The sequence below is a fragment of the Perca fluviatilis genome, chromosome 16 (genome assembly GCF_010015445.1).
Source record: "Perca fluviatilis chromosome 16, GENO_Pfluv_1.0, whole genome shotgun sequence".
NCBI lineage: Eukaryota > Metazoa > Chordata > Actinopteri > Perciformes > Percidae > Perca > Perca fluviatilis.
The window spans coordinates 10,658,757-10,674,205 of NC_053127.1; the positions used below are offsets into that span (position 1 = coordinate 10,658,757).

A 15,449-nucleotide genomic window follows, 5' to 3' on the forward strand; every position below is an offset into this window, starting at 1 on the left:
CGTTTTTTTGTCCTGTTTGTGTGACTTTTTTGTATCGGTATGTTCCCACATCTCAGCAAGTAATTCGGTGAGTATGATGTTATCATAACCAAAAGAAATGTGATGGCGAAAACTGCCAAACTATTAATAAATTGGGTAACACTTTACTTGAAGTTTTTTACATAAGAGTGACATGACACTGTCATTGAACACATGACACTGTCATGACACATGAACCCTAACCATAACCATAACCATAACCATAACCATAACCATAACTTGTCATGACAAAACAGAATGACACTTACTAAAAGAAGCGTTATGTCATAAATGTTTATGACTTGTTTATGTTTTATGACACGTTCATGACAGTGTCATGTCACTCTTATGTCGATACCTTCAAGTAAAGTATAACCATAAATGGTACTAAACCAGAACCTGCCAGACCACTTTCCACTCTAATCTACTCTTACTTCTATCCCTCATGCAGGAACACTGGATTTCCCCTCAGAATGCCACCAACATCAAGCCCATGCACCCGACCTCCATCCACGGGGTGGAGGACATGATCCGTCTGGGCGACCTCAACGAAGCTGGCATCCTCCGCAACCTCCTCATCCGCTACAATGAGCGCGTCATCTATGTTCGTACCTCTTTGTAATACCCACTGCAACTCTTAAAGAGGACACAAATGTTTAGATAGCGGTTTCCCCACTTTACGTGGAGGGAGTAACATGGAAATTGGCCACAGCCTAGTTAAGTCCTTATTGAGGTCAAGCTGTTTACATGTACCTTCAATATCCCGCAATTGAGTTAACTTGTTACTATAAATAAAGCACTAAACAGAATGTCCCTCACGTTGTTCTTTGACTGAGTACTACAGGTTTACTTATAAAGGGAATAGAAACGGGGATTCCTATGCTAGCGTAAACACGGAAGTGTACACTATATTTAGAATATTTTCTCTAACTTATGCCATTATGTCGCTCTCTTCAAAGCCACCAGACCCCTTTTGACAAAAACATTTTTTACCTTGCAGAACATGGGAAATACCGCTGCCTTGATCGGTTAGTTTGATTGTGTTATTGTGCGACTTCTGTTTTTTAAAAGAATTAGTGTGGTCACACAATACCACAAACTAACTAACCGATCGAGGCAGCGGTAGACCAGCAACTCCTGTGTATAGCGAGGTAAAATTACTGTTTGTCAAAAGAGTCTGGTGGCTTTGTAAAGAGCCTACATAACTACTTCAGTTCCCCATCGGAAAGGGCTTTCCTATCTTCAATCCTGTTTGCTTCTCCAAACTGGACGCGTGCCGACCGCTATTTACTGTATATAATACGCTGACTATGGATAATACCTCATACAACCCCGCTTCAAAAGATCCAAACTATCCCTTAACGGCTCAGTTGACCAAAATGATTAACCTCCTAAAAACATTTGGTGCATATTCCTTTTTGAGAGTGTCCTAGTTAGTTCTGTAATAGTTTTTGGTTGTGTTTTTCTTTCTCTCCATGTAGACAAATTGTGGTGGACGGGTGAGTATGAAGTTAAAATAGAAAAATTGGTGTGACAGAAAAATATATTCTAACATGATTCTGCACTGCCACATCCTCCTAACATACTTTCTTTCCCTTTTCTTGCTTTATTAATGACTGATTTTAATTCTTCCTGCTTATGTAGGCTACTCACTCAGTAACTTATTTTAGCTCCGGCCTTTTCTGTAGCTCTTTAATTAAAACATAATGAAACACATTTGGATGATTAGATCCATGATCATAAATCACTGTAATGATTTTAGAAATTTGCTGCGAGAATTACAATTTCTTGTGATTATGGCAATGGAATCTTGAACCTTGAGTTCAATCTGTAAAGGCGTTACATTTTTAATCAGTCAAATTAAAGTAAAATAAACTTTAATTGTTTAACACTAGAAATTCCAATATATAGGGACAATACAGTAAGATCATATTTACAACTATCTTCAATGATTTGGAAAGTATAACAACAGTAGGTTGTAAAAGTAGGAGATATTCTGTCTCTAAAATGCATGAGAGTAATGTCTTTTGAAACATCCACTCTTTTGTTTCGGGGTTCCTGCAGACGTATACCGGCTCAATCCTGGTAGCAGTCAATCCCTACCAGCTGCTCCCCATCTACACTCCAGACCAGATCCGCCTCTACACCAATAAGAAGATAGGCGAGCTGCCGCCACATATATTCGCCATAGCGGACAACTGTTACTTCAACATGCAGCGGAACAACAAGGACCAGTGCTGCATCATCAGGTGTGTGTGAACATATTAAGGTGGGCTCAAAGTGAAGTACATACAACATTCATAAACAAATTAAACAACAGCACACACACAACCTTCTAGCGCTCATGTAGAGTATTGACAGTTAAACAATTTGAAATACTGTGTAAATTGCCTCAATATTAATGCACTAACACAACTTAAAATCTTAAAATGCACATTTTAGTTTCCTTAGAAAATTAAAAACATGTTTACTACAAAGAGTCTTGTCCTTTTACTGTCATTGATGTTCAATTCTAGCATCTTTTTAGGATATTATTTGTAAATAATAACCTTATTTGCTTTCTTGCTGAGAGTTAGATGAGAGGAATGATACATATATCATGAAATATTCAGCTGCAGTGTGACGGTAGCTTCATATTTAGCATACAGACATGAGAGAGGCTCTATCTATCTATCTACTAATCTAACTCTCTGCAAGAAAGCAGATAAGTGTATTCCCCAAAATGTTGGGAAAGAGAGCGTGTGTGTGTTGTACGAGTGTGTAATGGTCCTCTCTGTGTGACAGCGGAGAGTCTGGAGCTGGAAAGACAGAGAGCACAAAGCTGATTCTGCAGTTCCTCGCAGCCATCAGCGGGCAACACTCCTGGATAGAGCAGCAAGTCCTAGAGGCCACGCCCATCCTCGAAGGTCAGACATAAGGAGTGTTTTGACACTCAAATCTACATGCAAATCTCAGAAAATACATGTCAAATCTAGCTGTTCTGGAGCTTTCGATCGTATCAAATGATCTTCAGCAGCAGGTGGAGTTTTCCCATTTTGCATGGATATGTAAATGTTCAACTTTCAAATGTTTTTAAATTTTTTCCCGGTTACGAATGAATTTTGAACCTCTACCAGTCCCCTATTCAGTAGTTGTATACTGTCAAACATCACATCACCATAGTAATAGTAGTTGTGTCAATCATTTTATACTACATCAAGCTACATCAGTTGAGCTGTGCACTGTCAGACTCCACTGTTACCCAGCTCTTTACCCCATCACCTCACTCACCGTATGATTTGTCAATTCATTCAGCCTTTGGCAATGCCAAGACCATTCGTAACGACAACTCCAGTCGCTTTGGGAAGTATATAGATATCCACTTCAACAAGCGAGGGGCCATTGAAGGAGCCAAGATAGAGCAGTACCTGCTGGAGAAGTCTCGTGTGTGTCGACAGGTGAGACACTGGATCATAATATCATACACATCCTCAGTGTCAGTAAAGGAAACAGTTGTGACTTCAGGCCTTTTCAGTTCTTTTTTTTTTTTTTTTGACTGACTCTCACCCCTGTTCTCCTCCAGGCTCCAGATGAGAGGAACTACCATGTTTTCTACTGCATGCTGAAGGGAATGGCTCCTGAGATGAAGGCCAAGCTGGGCCTAGGCCTCGCCACAGACTACTCCTACCTCACCATGGTGAGTCTGTGGTTGTGTGAGAGGCTATTATTATTGTTTATTAAAAGGATCCCCATTACCCGATGCCACAGCAGTCAGCTACTGTTACTGGGGTCCACACTAGACACACAATACATACCATTACATCATGTTTACTGTATATCTGTATGTATTGACTGATATATGAGGTAATTATTGAGCTTTTCTTAAAACCTAGATCTGGATCTGTTAACATCCATCTCCAGTGTGGTATGATATATTGACGAATATACACGAAACTGACCAATACTTCACATTATCCGCACTTGACATTAGCATGTTGAGGTCACAGTTAGCTAACATGTTGTCTTGTTTGCATTGTAACATGATGTATGCAATAAACCTTTTTTTCTACTCTCTTTTTTATAATATAATTGGTAAATAAATATTCTGGTAAACAACCCTAACCCTCCGCCTGAGAAAATAAAAGCAGCAACAACAAAAATGCTTGAAAAAATTAGCTTGAAAATAACAAGAATAACAAACAATTAATCAATTGTAAAAAATGTATTGCAGATTGATTTTCTGTCTGTTATCTTGATTAAACGACTAATCGTTTCGGCTCTAAAGGGGTGAGATTTATGCTGTATTATAATTGTATATTTTGGTTTTATACAATAAGAGAAAATGCTTCAGGGATGAGGAATAAGAAGCTGGCAAATGTACATTGGGTTAACATTAATGAAGATCAGCACACAGCAGCTTCCCTGAGCATTTCAATAGGACACATCCAAACAGCGACAACTAACAGACCAACTTGCTGTTCCTAGAGCCACTCCACTAGTTTGGCTTATAAATATAACCTAACATTCTTTGTGTCTTTTACCCTCCAGGGTAAATGTACAGCGTGTGACGGTCGTGACGACCTAAGTGATTACTCCAGCATCTTGTCGGCCATGAAGGTCCTGATGTTCACTGAGACGGAGAACTGGGAGATTTCCAAGCTGCTGGCTGCCATCCTGCACATGGGCAACCTGCGCTTCGAGGGTACAATGAACTGCACACCTACACTTAGCTCATAAGGTTCTGCTTTTGTTGACAATGGAATAAATAGAACCACATAGTAAATACATAATATAAAATACATAATTAGAAAAGAGTTGTGAGGAAAACAATGATCTTTTTTTGGTTACCATCAGCTCGTACGTACGACAACCTGGACGCCTGTGTGGTCGTAAGATCTCCTGACCTGGTAACTGCTGCTTCCCTCATGGAGGTGTGTATATATATGTGTGTGTGTGTGTGTGTGTGTGTGTGTGTGTGTGTGTGTGTGTGTGTGTGTGTGTGTGTGTGTGTGTGTGTGTGTGTGTGTGTGTGTGTGTGTGTGTACTACAAGTCTACACATTGGTTTTGTAAGTTAAATACCAAACTAGTATGTATCAATGCTTCAATTGAGAAACACATTGCCATTTTTCTAACGTTGCTTGTTGTGCACTGCTGCAGGTGGATCCTAAGGATGTGATGGTGTGTTTGACCACACGAACCCTGATCACACGTGGAGAAAGTGTCGCCACACATCTCAGCATGGAACAAGGCCTAGATGTCAGGGACGCCTTTGTCAAGGTACCGGTCTTTTACCAAAAATACCCAAAATCTCTGATCTGAAAATCATTCCAACTTTAGCTGAAAACTTCATGTAGGACCCCATCACTCATAGTGAGAAGCTGATTGAGAAAATAGCTTTTTAATGGCCTTCAAAGGTCCCATGTTGTAAAAACTGAGATTTCCATGTTTTTATTGATTATAAAGCAGGTTGAGGTGCGATATAAATACTGTAAGTAAGTATCAAAATGATCAATCCACAGAGAAATGCACGCAGCCTGTATTCAGAAACTGTGCCTTTAAACAAGCCGTCAGGACTTCTGTACGGCTATGATGTCACAACTGTACTATATATTGGTAGAAAGTGCAGCTACAGTGCTGTTACAGTCATTCCATGGCTACAATGACAATGGTGCAGAGACTCTGAGAGTGCAGATACGGAAGGGTGAATACAGGTATTTTCTTACCGACAGTATGAGGAAAAAAAATAGTTTTTTGAAGATTTAGGAAGCATTTAAACAGGTTCTAGTAGAAGCCCAAAATAAAATATGAATTAAAAAAATTGGCATTATATGAGACCTTTTAAGAACAACTTAGCATCAGCTGAACATCTTGTGCTCACCTCCAGTGGTTAATCTTCTCACCTTGCTGCAGTGATGTAGATGTGTAAATGGGCACATCATCATGAAAATAAGCATATACTATCCCTATAGCCATCCCGCTAGCATGGCTAAACGTGACCTCACACTAACTGTTTCATCTTCCAGGGGATATACGGTCGGCTGTTTGTCTGGATTGTGGATAAGATCAATGCTGCCATATTCAGACCGCCATCCTGCGAGAGTAACATCATACGCAGGTCAATCGGGTTGCTGGACATCTTTGGTTTTGAGAACTTTATCGTCAACAGGTGATTTATACTTGGTCATTTGATTAGAAAACATCATTATTGGTCAATTCTTGTTTGAACCTGAGTTTGTATCATCAAACCATGTTGTTTCCGCCAATTTAATACTGTACTTTCACACCTCCCACTCTCCTGCTTTCTCTCCTCTGATTTGTGTTCACTGTAGCTTCGAACAGCTGTGCATCAACTTTGCCAACGAGAACCTGCAGCAGTTCTTTGTTCGCCACGTCTTCAAACTGGAGCAAGAGGAGTACAACCTGGAGGACATCAGCTGGCAGCACATCGAGTTCACAGACAACCAGGACGCACTGGACATGATTGCCAACAAACCCATGAACATCATCTCACTCATTGATGAAGAGAGCAAGTTCCCGAAGGTGCAATTCAAGGGAGATTTACGACAGTCAGTTGTTTAAGTACATTGATTTACTGATTAGCTGGGCCTTTTACAAGATCATTTGAAGTGTCAACCACATTTGTAGCCACAATTCAATATTAAAGAAGTCAACAGATTTATTTTGCTTTTCTTTATAGCCGATGGTTCTTTGTCTTGTCAGGGAACTGATGCTACGATGCTGTACAAGCTAAACTCACAGCACAAGCTCAACTACAACTACATCCCTCCTAAAAACAGCTACGCAACCCAGTTTGGTATTCAACACTTTGCTGGTGTGGTGAATTACGAGACAAGAGGTGCGTTCTGTTTCATCATTTTGTCACATTTTCATGCTTTGTTTTTATGCTCCTCCTTCTCTCGCTCGTCTCCTGTTTGGAATGGGTTATGCTGCTGTTTTGTTCAAGAGAGGATTCTGTCGACCTTAATAGAGAGAACACCAACCCCTTAATGCTCTGTGTATTAACAAGCAGCTGTGATATAATAAAGTAAAGTTATAGAAACTAAGAGACCCGTGGCAGTTAAACAAAACCCTACCTGACATGATTAGGTTGAGTATATTTTGGACCTTGATTCAGGTCCTGGCAGTGGTGGAAAGTAACTCAGTACATCAACTCAAATACTGTATACACACACACACAAAACATTTATTAACATTTATAAAAATGTGTTTTAGTCGATTGACAGAAAATTAAGTAATTTTTCACAAATGTGAAAAAAGATGTGAAAAATTAGCCGCTTTTGCTTTTAATAATGTTAATAATTGTAATATATTAATAGTAATGTTAGGTGTGGACTGTTGGTTGGACAAAACAAAACATTATGAAAGGTGTCACTTTGAGCTCCAGGTAATTGGGATGAACATTTCTGAACATTTAACAGTATTTTCATAAACCAAACAATCAATTGGTTAATGGTTAATAGTTCAAAATGAGCTCCACCTCAACCAACTACGAGAGTAAAATGCTTTTACATCCTTGCTTGAGTAATAATAATAGTATAACAATCACAGAGGACATTTTTATACTTTTAATTTATGAAGTACATTTTACACCTGATTAAGATTATACTTATATATACTTATACTTATATAGTACTTTTACTTAAGTAAAGGATTACATTCTCTCTCTCTCTCTCTCTCTCTCTCTCTCTCTCTCTCTCTCTCTCTCTCTCTCTCTCTCCGTTCTTCCTCCAGGCTTCCTGGAGAAAAACCGAGACAGCCTCCACACCGACATCATCCAGCTCGTCCACTCGTCCAAGAACAAGTTCATCAAGCAGATCTTCCAGGCTGACGTGGCCATGGTGAGACCAACAAATCCTCTAACACCACTAGAATTTTCTTGCATCAATACCTATAATGGTGGACTAACCTCCTTTTTGACTTTTGTTTTGACTTTTAAGGTGTTGCTGTCTTCAAGTGATAATGTCACTGGTGACTTTTGCCTCCCTTTAGCTTTTCTCCTCATGGTGTTGGCTTTTGACTAATAGCTTTTAACTAATCAACTAATCTTCTCTGTTTCCTCATCAGTTTCTGTGTGGCTATCAGCAGCCCAGCACCCCCACTCCCAAGGTAATCAACAGCCTTTAGCAACATATGGTCACTCAGAAACCCTGTGTGTTCACGTTAACTGGATAAAAGCCCAATGAATCCAGAGCACCCCATCCCTTCTTCCTCAAGCTCTTCATTTTATCCTACAGGTGTGCACTTTGTTGTAGCTGAAACCAAAGGGGAAAGTGTTTATTTGAATAGATGTAGCATCACGTTAATGAGAAATTAACCAGCAAACTCTCTGACACACGCTTCTCAGTCTCTCAAAGCAATCATTGCTTTTGACAGGACAATTAGAAAAACATCCAGAGAACTGAGGAGCTTTTGAATCAAAAAGTCTTGTCATGTTTTCCGCTTCGGGGAGAGGAATTACAGTGAAGACAGCTGTCTGAGATTTTGTCTTGTTCCCTGTCTCACTCGTGTGTTGTGTTCAGTGTGTGCACCCCGTACTTCCATTGTGTACCGCTGTGTTTGAAATGTGTCTAGTGTTTCTTCACATGCTGCAAACCATTAACAAAATGTGACATATATGAAATCCTGATCGCGTGTGTGTCTGTGTGTTTGCAGGGTGCTGAGACGAGGAAGCGCTCACCCACTCTGAGCAGTCAGTTCAAACGTTCCCTGGAGATGCTGATGAGGACGCTCAGCGTGTGTCAGCCGTTCTTCGTTCGCTGTATAAAACCCAACGAGTTCAAAAAACCTATGGTGAGAACAATTCCTACATATTCTTCACAAAATACCATGCTTCAGCACATTCAGGTTTGCCTTGCTCTGGCCTGGACACACTGCCTACCAGCATCTTTTAAAGCTCACAAATTAACACACTGTACAAAAGTAGTGAAAATCACAAGTTTATTTTCCTGGATGTGTTGTTTCTGCTGCGGCCAAGAAATCCCAGTTTTTACACTTCGATTTATATACAAGAGATATGTTTTAAATTAGGAAGCTTGTTATATTAGGGGACAGAGCCAGGCTAGCTGTTTCTCCCTGTTTCCAGTCTACGTGCTACTGTACTGTACAAACATGAGAGTGGTAACATCCTCTCATCTACCTCTTGGCAAGAAAGAAAATAAGCGGATTTCCCATTAACTTGGTACATTAATTTTTTTTTATTTTTTTTTTAGTTCTGCTCTTAATTTTGTCTGTTTTGTTTTGTTTTAAGTTATTTGACAGAGAGCTGTGTATTCGTCAGCTGCGATACTCTGGCATGATGGAGACCATCAGGATACGGCGGGCCGGCTATCCAATCCGATACACCTTTGGCGAGTTTGTGGACCGTTACCGAGTCCTCATGCCTGGCATCAAACCTGCTCACATGCAGGTAAACAACACAACTACTGCCACCTGTTACAATTCTGTTTCTATTGTCTCTTTCATCCTGATTAAATATGTTTAAATGGGTTACCAGTAACCTTATTTTATCTTTGTGAAATGAAGACTGCAAGTAGGGGGAAAAAGCTCAAAATATGAAGATACCCCAGCCAGCACCGATAAAGCTTACTAATTAAAACCCTGTTGGTCTATGCACAAACATTGGTCTTAAATTAAGACATTCCTTGTTTTATTTCACAAAATAACATATTACAAACTCAACACACTCACAGCTGAACTGTTATATCATGTTTACCAATTTGGATAGCAGCCAGGCAGTATTATTCACTGCTGTGTTGGATACAATGCATCTGTGTAATAAATATCTATTGTAGAACTGATACCGCACTTCTACTGATTGTAATGCAACATTTCTTTAATGCAGGAAATATCAATATTACTTTTTTTGAAATCATACAGTATCTGATGAGCCCTACGTCAAAGTCTTTAAAAGGAGGAGTCGTCAACTTTACGTGATTCTCTCTCCTTACAGGAAGACTTACGAGGGACGTGTCAGCAGATCGTCCTGGCCCGTCTCGGGAAACATGATGACTGGCAGATTGGAAAGACAAAGATTTTCCTGAAGGTTATTTGTGTGTGTGTGTGTGTGTGTGTGTGTGTGTGTGTGTGTGTGTGTGTGTGTGTGTGTGTGTGTGTGTGTGTGTGTGTGTGTGTGTGTGTGTGTGTGTGTTTGAATATAACAATATGTAGAAAGAAACATGATGACTGGCAGATTGGAAAGACAAAGATTTTCCTGAAGGTTATTTGTGTGCGTGCGTGCGTGCGTGCGTGCGTGCGTGCGTGCGTGCGTGCGTGAAAGTTCTGGAGGTGTGAGTTGTCTTAGGTGTTACTGTAGCATCGGCAAGGAAGCTATGTACAGTAAGCAATGGCCACACAGCAAAATGTGTGTGTGTGTGTGTGTGTGTGTGTGTGTGAAAAAGCTACCTAAAAAAAAGGAAAACCTAAATATCAGTTTTAGTGTATGCTATATTTAGAATATTTTCCCTACCAGACTCCTTTGAAAAAAACTGTGATTTTACCTTGAGGAACATGGGAGTTGCTGGTTTACCGCTGCCTCCATCGGTTAGTTAGTTTGTGCTTTTGTGCGACTTTGGTGTTAAACTAACACACAAACGAACCAATCGAGGCAGCGGTACCCCAGAAACTCCAGTGTTCTGTAAGGTAAAATTACCGTTTTTGTCAAAGGAGTCTGGTGGCTTTAAAGAGAGTGATTTTAACAGCTTAAGTTCCCCGTCGCTGAAGGCAAGATAAAACGGTGAAAATACTCTGAATGTGTCTTACACTTTAGATGTCTAAAATACAGCAGTACACTGCTTAGTTTCCGTGTCAGTACTCATGTCTGCTTCTCCAAACTGGGGCCGCCATATACTCTAGGTAATGCACTGACTATGGATAAGTACCTCATACAACCACTCTTCAAAAGATCTAAACTTTTCCTTTAAGATCTTTACCTTTCAGTTCATATTGTGCTTTCGTGGTTCATATCACCAAACAAATTTGGTAATCAAATTGGACTGTGGGGCCCTCAAGCTGTTTTCCCTCGTCTTTATTTCTCTCTGCTTGTTTCTTGTCAGGACCACCACGACATGCAGCTGGAGATCGAGAGGGACCAGGGCATTACTGACAAGGTCATCCTCATCCAGAAGGCTGTGCGTGGACTTAAAGAGAGGTGAAGAGCTTTTGTGGATTAATATGACTGCTGCTGATGTTTAATGTTGTGCTAAGTTTAAGTCCTTTATATACGGTTGGGTAGTTTAATCTACACCAATACATCATATATATATAATATCATCATATTTTTGTGGCTTCGCCGTCCTCTAAGAACCAGGTATCTCTTAAAAGTCAACTTTTCATGGTGTCAGAAAAACAGCTTTGTGACGATGCATTTTCCAGCTGATCCAAGAGATCTTTTAAAGAGTTTATTTAGCTTAAGAATTTGCTTATTATTTTATTATATTATTATATAACATTCAACATCAACACATCTGGAGATACATGGTTTTCACTGGACAGGACGGGATATCAAAAAAAAAATGTCATCTGAAAGTCAACAAAAGCTGTCAAACATGTAGTGGAGTAAAAAGTACAATATTTACCTCTGAGATGTAGAGGTACTGTATACAGTATAAACTGGGAATACTCAAGTAAAGTACAAGTACCTTGAAGTTCGGTACTTGAGTAAATGGATCCTGTATGATGTATGTTAAAGAAATCTACTTTCTGTCTCCTCTTCTGTCGTAGGACTCACTTTCTCCGACTGAGGAGTGCTGTGACTTTTATCCAGAAGGTGTGGCGGGGTTATCGATGCAGGAAAAATTACCAAATAGTGAGTCCTTTACACCTTCGATGTGTAGTTTTCTAGTTTTCAATTTGTAAATATTTTCTTCTCAGATGTAGTGTGATGTTTTTGTTCTTATGTTGCTGCAACAGCAAAAAAGTTAAAACCTTTTAAAACATTTTCCTCTCCTTCAGATGCAGTCTGGCTTCTTGCGCCTCCAGGCCGTCTACAGGTCAAGGAAGTGCTACAAAAGCTACCGGACGACTCGCCGTCGCATTGCTCTCATCCAAGCCCGTTGCCGCGGCTTCCTCATCCGGCAGACATTTTGGAGGCGTCTTCGTGCCGTGTTGACTCTTCAGGCCTACACCAGGGGCATGATAGCCAGACGCCTCTGCCAGAGGCTCAGGGCAGAGGTAAAAAGTTATTATATTTACTACTGCTACTTGTATCATTTTGTTAACGTGCCAGAAAGAAAGGACCATTGGTGTTGAGGGTAGGTGTGAAGAATGATGTAGGCAAAATTAATTGTTATGTTTCATTTGGCTAAAAGAAACTGTAAAGCTTTATTTATATTTGTTCCTGTGATATTACATACTGATTAGACCCTAAAGGACATTAAAAGAAGAATTGTTTTCTTGCTGAGAGTTAGATGAGAAGGTTGACTCTCTGTTTGTCAGGTTGTAGCAGGATGCAGCCCGCTCTTTGATTCCACTATCTGAAAGAAGGTTTCAAACACTGTCAGACGATCAGAAAAGCATTTTGTTTGACGCATACTGAGGCCTTTAAACACACTGCATCCAAAATAGGATGTGGCAATTTTGAAAAAAAAAAAATCTCTCATCATGATGATCCTGGCCTAACTATCACTAAAACATTTTAAACGTTCTTTTTTCTTTAATTGGTTTGTTTAAACCTGGTTGCATGTTGTCTGTCTGTGTTATATGAACATGTTTGTGAGCTTTTTAAACATGTTTTTAGTAAAGAAAATGCCATTTTATCTGCCATTGTTGCCCATTTCTTTCTCTTTTCCTGTTCTGAAAGACATTGTTAAATAAATTATTTGTTTTGTAAATGTTTGTTTAATTTCAGTTTGTCCTCAGCTTGATAAAATATAAATTATGACGGTGTATGAGGGCCATTGTGGGTTAAAAAAAACCTGTAACTTGTACTGCTGCTGCCTAAGTTGCTGCGCTCTTCGAAGCTTCACACCTTCAGGATCGATTAATTAGATGATCTGTCGTATTGTGTCCTACTGTACCCAAAAGCTATGACCTCATCCAAATCACTATGTTGTTTTCTTTTGAATAGGCATGATGCTTATGACAATATGCTGATTCTGGGCCAAAATCACAAGTATTTCCTTATTGCTGAATCAGTTTGCAAAGTATAATTTAATTCGGTCATCGACTGCAGGCATAACACACGGCAAGCGGCGGTGTCTGTGGTGTGATGGTGTTTTTCTCGTAAATTTGTGACTTTAATCTCAAAGAATTTCTGAGTTTTTTCTTATAAATTAGCTGTACCCCCCAGCTCCGTAATTCTTTTCTGACCTACAATGGCCCTAATAAACCGTTGTAATAAATAGCTTGCGGAGAACTATCAAATAATATTCCTGAGCAAGTCTGCAGTTCCAGTGACCCGACAAGGAAGAAGTTAAGTGACTGGAAGCCCCTTTAAATAACCTACGTTAGCCAAATACTAAATAGAGATACAACTGCTGTCTATTGCGTTCAGCTTTTAAGAATAGTTTATATTCTTTGCTCATTGTTGTCTAGTCAGTCATCTGTTTACACCTGTAATGTTTCCCTTCAGTTCGTCTGCTCTAGTTTTAAACGGACAAGTAGTTATAATAAGCTCACAGAACAAAATGCTAATCAGTATAACAAACCTACCTGCCTATGTGAACCCTTTTCCCCTCTTGTTTCCTCCCTCACAGCTGCAGCATCGCCTGGCAGCCGAGCGGCAGCGCCTGGCCGAGGAGGAGCAGCTGCGAAACCAGATGACGACTCGGCGGGCCAAGGCGGAGGCGGAGAGGAAACACCAGGAGAGGCTCATCCAACTGGCCCAGCAGCAAGAGGAGAGGGACAGGGAGGAGAAGGAGGAGTCCAGGAGGAAGAAGGAGCTGCTGGAGCAGATGGAGAGGGAGAAGGAGCAGCCCGTGGATCACTCAGACATGGTCGACCGCATGTTTGGCTTCCTGGGGAACACCGGGCCACTGCCCAACCAGGACGGACAGGCACCGTCTGGTTTCGAAGTACGTGTTTATGGTTTTTGTATATAGTAGATGTCTGACTGAACGTTCCAGCGTCCAATTTTTGTACTGATTTAAATTATGTTTTAAGATTTGAATCAAAACATTTAAGCCATGTTGGCAGCATGAGCCTAGGTATGGCAATGTATGTAGAGGACATATTGACATGTCACAGTAGGAAAGCACATATAATATTTTTATAGTAATGAAACTAATGGTTACGTATATACACACACACACACACACACATACCAACAATATGTACAATATGTATTATCAGTGTAATATGTAACATGCAGGTATACCTTAAAACTGTATTGCACTATAACCTGGTAATCACAGGTAATGTGCAAAAGAAGCCAAGTGTGAAAGAATAGTTCCACGTAAAATAAAATGTGTTACACATATTGACGTATTTCTTCTATCCTTGTGTGTGTTTTCCTTCCACTGAGGACTTGGAGAACACTCCTCGCGGCGAGGAAGCTGAAGAAGAGCTGCTGAATGAAGCTATGCCGTTACCTGATGAGGAAGATGAGGATTTGTCCGAGTACAAGTTCTCCAAGTTTGCAGCCACATACTTCCAGGGTGTTTCCACTCACACGTACATCAGGCGACCACTAAAACAACCTCTGCTTTTTCATGAGGACGAAGGAGACCAGCTGGTGAGACCATAAACCTCTCAACTATTCACTGAGGTTGTTTTTTTTCACAGAGGCTTCCAGTCCTCTCAGTGGTTGTCATTTGTTTATGGATGCTATGTTAATAATGCTAATGCTTAAAAAAAACTCAATTCATATTAATACAATTAGCAAAGCACCTTTAGTGTGCATGCTAAGAAGAAAACATATTGTAACTGACCTGTTACAAAGTGACTCACTCACCTTACTGCTGATTTAAACATCCTGTTCTGTCCTCCAGGCTGCATTAGCAGTGTGGATCACCGTGTTGAGGTTCATGGGAGATTTACCGGAGCCAAAATGCCAGATGGTCATTAATGACGGCAGCGAAAAGATTCCCGTCATGACGAAGATCTATGAAACACTCGGCAAGAGGACCTACAAGAGGGAGCTGCAGGAACTGCAGGTGGAAGGAGAGGTGAGATGATGCTGAGGGGTCAAATTGTTGTGTTAGCATTACTGATGGTCAGGTAAACATACAAAATGGCTTTGTCACTCCATGTTTGTGTCTACAGAACAGCTCCATAGACATCCAGAAGAGGAACTCTGTCAGACATAAACTTGTGTCGCTCACCCTGAAGAGGAAATCTAAAATCGCTGAGGAGGTGAGACTCAAACCAGCAACTTCTTTTGAAGTATTCACCAGAGTTTGTTGTATATACTTTGACATTTTTTAGCATTTAATGGGCACTTACAGTTCACCAACATACTGATATCACTACTTATGGATTAAAGCTGAAAATGCCA

The 15,449-nt window shown here is 40.2% G+C and overlaps 1 protein-coding gene across 8 annotated transcripts in view; it reads left to right on the forward strand.

The window, feature by feature from the left end:
• LOC120543733 (unconventional myosin-VIIa-like) overlaps positions 1-15,449 on the forward strand; it is a 46,754-nt gene that overhangs the window by 8,760 nt on the left and 22,545 nt on the right. For 2 of the 8 annotated variants that reach the window (XM_039776939.1, XM_039776941.1), the window contains exons 5-29: positions 470-622; positions 1,500-1,517; positions 2,083-2,267; positions 2,803-2,924; positions 3,313-3,455; positions 3,581-3,694; positions 4,546-4,699; positions 4,852-4,928; positions 5,156-5,275; positions 6,022-6,164; positions 6,328-6,538; positions 6,719-6,854; positions 7,751-7,857; positions 8,084-8,125; positions 8,672-8,809; positions 9,267-9,425; positions 9,969-10,020; positions 10,195-10,235; positions 11,071-11,165; positions 11,738-11,822; positions 11,969-12,187; positions 13,711-14,028; positions 14,478-14,687; positions 14,944-15,120; positions 15,218-15,307. In XM_039776939.1, coding sequence (XP_039632873.1) covers positions 470-622; positions 1,500-1,517; positions 2,083-2,267; positions 2,803-2,924; positions 3,313-3,455; positions 3,581-3,694; positions 4,546-4,699; positions 4,852-4,928; positions 5,156-5,275; positions 6,022-6,164; positions 6,328-6,538; positions 6,719-6,854; positions 7,751-7,857; positions 8,084-8,125; positions 8,672-8,809; positions 9,267-9,425; positions 9,969-10,020; positions 10,195-10,235; positions 11,071-11,165; positions 11,738-11,822; positions 11,969-12,187; positions 13,711-14,028; positions 14,478-14,687; positions 14,944-15,120; positions 15,218-15,307 — 3,309 coding nt within the window. Of the gene's footprint in view, positions 1-469; positions 623-1,499; positions 1,518-2,082; positions 2,268-2,802; positions 2,925-3,312; positions 3,456-3,580; positions 3,695-4,545; positions 4,700-4,851; positions 4,929-5,155; positions 5,276-6,021; positions 6,165-6,327; positions 6,539-6,718; positions 6,855-7,750; positions 7,858-8,083; positions 8,126-8,671; positions 8,810-9,266; positions 9,426-9,968; positions 10,062-10,194; positions 10,236-11,070; positions 11,166-11,737; positions 11,823-11,968; positions 12,188-13,710; positions 14,029-14,477; positions 14,688-14,943; positions 15,121-15,217; positions 15,308-15,449 lie in introns of all 8 variants that reach the window. The other 6 variants (XM_039776940.1, XM_039776944.1, XM_039776942.1 and 3 more) reach the window with 6 other exon arrangements.